Source organism: Stegastes partitus, unplaced genomic scaffold (assembly GCF_000690725.1).
Source record: "Stegastes partitus isolate 25-593 unplaced genomic scaffold, Stegastes_partitus-1.0.2 Scaffold1451, whole genome shotgun sequence".
Taxonomy (NCBI): domain Eukaryota; kingdom Metazoa; phylum Chordata; class Actinopteri; family Pomacentridae; genus Stegastes; species Stegastes partitus.
Genome location: NW_007579182.1, coordinates 77690 through 84183, shown reverse-complemented (window position 1 = coordinate 84183; position 6494 = coordinate 77690). Strand labels below are relative to the sequence as shown.

At 38.5% G+C, this 6494-nt stretch overlaps 1 protein-coding gene across 1 annotated transcript; it reads left to right on the top strand.

Moving 5' to 3' along the window:
• The first annotated feature begins 3453 nt into the window (after nt 1–3453).
• tnni1c (troponin I, skeletal, slow c) lies at nt 3454–5455 on the top strand. The gene is made up of 8 exons (XM_008299702.1): nt 3454–3479; nt 3641–3644; nt 3757–3789; nt 4187–4228; nt 4327–4458; nt 4555–4644; nt 4739–4924; nt 5040–5455. Exons 1-8 carry the CDS (start codon nt 3472–3474, stop codon nt 5124–5126), a joined length of 582 nt encoding a protein of 193 aa, XP_008297924.1. The 5' UTR covers nt 3454–3471; the 3' UTR covers nt 5127–5455.
• Nucleotides 5456–6494: the final 1039 nt, after the last annotated feature.

The window sequence follows — 6494 nt, the reverse complement described above, 5'->3', positions numbered from 1 at the left end:
AAACTACTACTCCCAATGGAAATATCAAATATATTTGTACGTACACCCAAACTACAGAGAGTAGATTTTTATCAATTTCGCTGCATTTTAAGTATCTACGTAGCCGTAACAAGTTAAAACCGAATTCTTCAAAAGCAGCGTTAAAATGTGTTTTGGGCATGCGCAACCTGGTTCATTTGAGGAAGCGAATAATCCGTGTTAGAAATAAAGCCAGGCCCCATTGTGAATTACTCATGCTCTGATGATGTTCATGGGCAATGCAGTTTAATTGCAGCTGATGTCACATAAAATAACCTGATGTAAATACGCAGTTGTGCACCAAATATGTGGCTGGAATTTTCTCTTGACTCACGTTTTAGAAATGTTTGCTATAAATCTATAGTGCCCAGTTTTACAAATGTTCATAAAATGTAAAGTGCAAAATAGGAGGTATAGAAAACATGCAGTATGCAAAATTGTAGAAAATGTAATCAAATATCTAAAATCTTAATATAACATTAAATAGAAGAATGTCTATGTAAACACATGGACCAGTCTCAGATTATATGCAGTATATAAATAAACATTTGTGCCTGTACGTTACACAAGTGGCTGTGTGAAATTTCTCATGACTGACTACAGTTTTATGAGCATCTCTACCTCTGTCAATTTCTGAATAGTGTCCATTTCAGTCCAGACGACAGCCTTCATGATCACTGTATCAATGCTGCTCTTGTCTGTCGTGCAAGCACCTTCTCCCCAGCACACCACACCAAAGAACATGGCACTGTCCACTACAGTCTGACAGAGGGTGCATACAAGAGGCCTGCAGGTGTTAAAGGACTTCAGCCTGCTTAAAAAACAAAGACCACTTAGTCCCTACTTATATAGTGCCAGTATGTGGTCAATATTTTCAAAGAACCTGCGGCTGAGAGCCTTTTTTTGTGTATGAGTGAAAATATGTGTTTGCCTTTCAACTATTCCTCAACACAAAAACGGAAACCAATTCATTTCTTTGATTTATAGTCATTCTACGTCACAGCTGATGTGCTATTTCAGTACTTTTCTAGCAGGTGCTGGCTGAGGCCTATTTTCTATGACAGTGCTGACTCTTGTGCCAAGTGTGTTTGTCTGAATTAAATCACAGAACTCACAGCTTGTCATCTCGGTGAAATACTCTGGTATTTTTGGTCTGTATGTCTCTATGAACTCAGTGGTACTGTGAAGACAGATTAGGTTACACATGTATGTCCATCGACATGTGTTTATATGCTTGCCTCTTTTTAGCCAAACCCATTTTTAAGTTTGCTTTTTTCTTTAGACAGCTGAAATCTTCTCAACATAACCAGCACCTTGTTCATTACAATATATGACGGCATTACAAAAGGATAGCGAGCCAACAAGGCAGGAGTTGATCCTAAAATAGATGCCATGCTTAAGCTGTCTTACATCTTGTGCAGTCAGGAACAAAACTGAACCCGACTCTATATTAAACACAATGTGCTGTGTTCACATATGCCCACAAAACATATCGTCACTCTCACAAAAATGATATACGTCAGAAGTAGTTGACACCAACAAGGTCAGCAGTTTCCGACCTCTAACAGATGCTCGCAGCTGTGTGGCACGAAGAAAAAACAACAAAGACGAATAACAGATGAAACAATTGGATAAATATTCACCCTCTGCACCTTACTCGTTGCCTTTAACCAAGTCACATGTAGACATACTATAGTATAACCTGCATGTGATTTAGTCCCACAGGAATGCACAAGAGACATAAACACAGTATATTCTTGTCTGTCTGAAAGAGTAAACAACCACAACATGCTTTCATGGTAATCGCACATAAATTTGTGAATATTCTGTTAGAAATGTGGGAAATTTTTGTCATTGTTTTCTGGGTTAACACTGCCACCTTTCATTACAGAGAAGTCTTTGATTTCAGTCTCAGCTGTCTCAGTGTTTGTGTGCGCTGCAGTCTAACATCATCACAAGTCATCTGAACTGGAGCATTGCTTACCGCAATGCATGCTGGTACTCCAACCTGTCTGTGACCCTGAAAAACAAAATGCAGGTATAAAGAATAGATGAATGTTGGGGGCTGACAAAGACAACTGAGGCAGTCATGCAAGAGCCGTTACAATCACATGCTGTCTCTTGCTGGCTTAAATTTCACATTTAATGCATAACTTTACTTTCTTGCGTGTTTAATTTATGGGTGATTCAAATGGTAATGCATGAGAACAATGCATTTTATATTAACATGCATCAGTAAGGATGGCATCTTTTCCAAAAACATATTTTTAATATCTACAAAGTTCTTATATACGAGTTCTTTTTGTAGTTTTGTTCAAGATATTCAGCAGATGGGACACTGATATACTGAAAAAACACATCAGTTCAACAAATGCTTAAATTCCAATCTGGCAAACTGGAAACAGCAGCAGGCAGGAGCTTCAGACACTCATGGCTCTGATCCTACTGACTTAGACAGACAACTAGATTTCTCTGCTGGCACCACCATAAAGTGGACATTTGTGTTTTTTGCTAAATGTATACCCGGCTTGTAGAGAAGCTTAATACCATGATGCATGCATATTCCTAATAAAAATATGCTTTCTAACCAAGTGGCACACACAAAAAATCATAAATGTCCAATTTTGGAACAAGAGTACTGAATGCTCTGTCCTGTACTGGGAATTGTTATTTTTTTGCACCCTTGGCCTCCAACAGGTTAATCCAACCACGTGCTCAATAATGGCTGAGTGGGTGCACCACATTGTGTGGATGTCAGACATAGCACTAGGAAGGTTATTGAGTATGGCAACGTGACATCTGTTGTCCAGCAGCACAAACGGAAAGAGCAACCATGTTTGTGGTTTTTGTCGGACACACAGCGTGCACAAAAATGCACTTATTTTAGTTGCAGACTGGGATAATTTTGGTTTGCTGGTGAAACATTATCCCTTCCAGTTGAGGTGACAATAATAAAAGACACTGAGGAGTATTTGAGGTAACAAGTCTTTCTGGTAATCCTGGTGACAGATCAATAATTTCTGACTGGGAGGCGGTGTCACGAGGACAGGTGTTAGAGTAGCTGGGAAAAAAAGAAGACCTCTCACTATGTCCTTATTTCAAGGTACCACAAAAAGTATGATCAAAGTACAGTGTTACATTCACTATTTTGAAATGGGTGGTAAGGAAATAGGTAATCAGAAAATGACTATCAATCTAATCTCCCAGAGGTCATCTATCACTTTTGTTAAAACCAGAAGATTTTGTGAGGTGATACATCTTCTTAATAGAGGATCTTTGGTCTACAAGGCTGGCATATAAAAGCCAGCTGCAGTTAAAGCCACTCTGATGTCTCACTTTTGCAAAGTAATTCGTTTTTAATTCCGGAGGTTTAATTTTCTGTTAATCACAGTTTTTTGTTCATTTGTTTATATTTTTTTATTCTTAAACAGTTTCTTTCTCTGAGGTGCAACTATGTCTGAGTAAGTTCAGTTCTCATGAAATAGAAAAGATGATTTTTCTAGCCTGTTTACTTGCCTGTGGAGTATTTAATCTCAGAATGTTAATGCCGTCTCTTATTTATTTGTGCATCTCTGATTTCTCTGATTTCTCTGTTCCAACAAATCTCACATGGACACCACAGTGATGTGAGTTACTGCCCGCATGTCCTGTGATGCTTTCTGCCCTAAAAAGCTTGGTTAAATTAAGAGAGTGTTTATTGTAGTTTAATTTCCTTGTTGTATTCATTTCTCTTTTCAGTACAAACCAGTGCCCGCCAAGACAGAAGCAAAGGTAATGATATTTTAAGTGTTTTCCTATCTGTATGGTTGTGTCTTTTTACTTCACTGAGAGACAGAGAACCAATATTTGCTTATATGTCTGTTTGGAATAAATCAAGGTTTGCTAGGTTTTGTGGCAAACAAGATTTAATATTTGCATGATGCTGTTTGATTCAGGCTCGTAAGGTGTTCAGAAATTTCTGGCATTTCAGGTTCATGGGGCATTTTTTCATGTTTCATGGAGACGGCATTTATTTAAATTAGGAAAAAAAATGACATATGTTCATTTAAATACTGGACTTTGTAAGCTGTGTCTGTCTTTTTACAGGTAGATGCCAATTTTCACACTAAGACTTACGAATATGGTTTTTAAATTCAGGTGTAATGTGTCACATTTGTATTATTTCCAGCCCAAATGCAAGATTTCAGCCTCGCGCAAGCTGTCGCTGAAGGTAAAACTTTGCATATTATCTCATGAACAAAACATAAAACTGTCAACACGGGAGAAGAAATTAGATGCTTCTTAACGTGTCACCTTTGACCTGTCCAGATCCTTCTGCTGGCTCGTGCAACAGAAGAGCTGGAGGCAGAGAAGGCTGCAATCGAGGACGACAAGGTCCGCTACCTGGGAGAGAAGCTTCCACCGCTGCAGTTAGGTGGTTTAAACATCGATGACCTGCAGGTGAGAGACAGCCATCATACAGAACTAATGACTGATCATGTATTTAAACACAGCATTGATATTTCTGTGGATGTTTAATTTTGATTTTTTTTGTAGGCACTCTGCAAAGAGATGCATGACAAGATTAATTCGGTGGATGAGGAGCGGTATGACTGTGAGCACAAAGTCTTCAAGAACTACAGAGACGTACGATCCAACAAATTTGACTGAAACACATTAAAAAGTTGTGGGTTTTTTTGCTATACAAAAAGTCACCAGTAAAACCTTTCGCTGTCTCTAGATCAATGAGCTGAAGCTAAAGGTGCAGGACCTTGGCGGGAAGTTTAAGAAACCAGCGCTGAGGAAGGTGAGAGTTTCAGCAGATGAGATGATGGAAGCTTTGTTTGGATCCAAAAGTAAGGCTTCCTCCATGGATCTGAGGGCCAATCTCAAGTCTGTAAAGAAGGAGGACATCAAACAAGAGAAGGTATGCTGTTGTACCCACACAAATAAAAGGTATCCAGTCATTCAAGGATTAAAAAAACAACATTTAATGAAACAGCAAAACCCTAATCATCTTGATGTGGGATTTGATACTTTAGGAGCTGAACATGGAGGTGGGTGACTGGCGTAAGAACGTGGAGGCCATGTCTGGTATGGAGGGCAGGAAGAAGATGTTTGACGCGTGATGTTACAGAGTAAGAGGAAACTGAAGAATTAAACTGAAACTAAGGAAATCTTAAAATAATAATGATAATAATAGAGTATAATAATTATGTATTAAATACAATTCATTTGAATAAAGTTAAAAGTAACTAAAGAGAAGATCAAATACATCAAAACATGAGAACTCCCTGGGAGGTTAACCTTTACCATAGGCAGTTATATGAATTGGTATTGGCTGTGTTAAAGTGTAAAAATGTATGTCTTTGCAGTTTTTTCGTTCCCGCCATGTAATTATTTTTAAAATAGCCATGTGAATAAACAGTATACTACTGCCTGATAATGTTATGTATAAAAAACACAATAAATTTGTAAATATCACCTCACCTTTTGTGTTACTTATACATGCTGACAATCGATCTGAAGCAAATATATAACATAGATAAATAAATATAACCTCTCCTCTAATACTGATGCACAGAACACTTCTATGTCCAGTTGTTTTGAGCAGTTTGATTGGTTATCTGTATATTAAATGTAGTTTTTTAAGTGCAACAGACTTGACATTGTCCTTTTACACAACAAAGGTGTCATAGCTGTTTTTCGTGCCACCCTTAAGCTATGCCATTGACTTATAGCGCCACCAGAGATATTTTCTGTCAGAGCCAGGATATACTTAGCCTTCCCTCTTGACTGGAATGAATTCCTCTCCAGTAATAAAGGGTAAACATCAACACACATTAGTAGCTGTCCTTGGACAGAGTGTCGGTAAGATGTAGGTTGAAAGGCGGCGGTTGAGGGGATGGAATCGACAACCTTCAAGGAATTTAGGGCTGCTGGAAAGCATCTGTGTCTATACAGTGCACACCTGTCTGAATGCCGGTGTACAGTCAGATTTCAATTCTTACTGTGCAGAGTACTTTCATCAACATTGCAAAAGATCAGATCAGTTCTACAGCAACGTTTCTCTGTATGAGTTTGGAAAACATCCCCTTGGAGGAGCCACAGCGTTCAGTTTCAGGACTATGCAAACCACAGGAATAACTGGCAGAAACTAGTCGGTATTTATTTTTATTGCAGCAATTAGAAAAGATTTAGTAGCGCACTGTTTTCAATTTCATTTAAGGCAGATCGAAAATCTGTCAGAAATCTTCGTTTCAGGAGGACAAATGTCAGTGTTAGGGATTCCTCGGACTGACAGTGCCTCCCTCATGCTAAATTACAGTCCCACACCTTTTTCCCAACACTGTTAAAGGACAACATCTGCAGAGACTTGATCTCAGTTGTTTTGCTTAAGTTTGCAGTCAGGTGAAAAACCCACACCTTAAAATGACAACTCTCAACGGTGACACAGTTTGTCTTTGAGCTTTTCCGAATATCCTTCATCTAAGCTA

Bases quoted from the DNA above. Each gene is read 5' to 3' on its own strand.
- tnni1c (XM_008299702.1), top strand. The intron at 3,790-4,186 runs GTAATGATATTT...TATTATTTCCAG, and splicing joins CCGCCAAGACAGAAGCAAAG to CCCAAATGCAAGATTTCAGC. The intron at 4,925-5,039 runs GTATGCTGTTGT...TTGATACTTTAG, and splicing joins AGGACATCAAACAAGAGAAG to GAGCTGAACATGGAGGTGGG.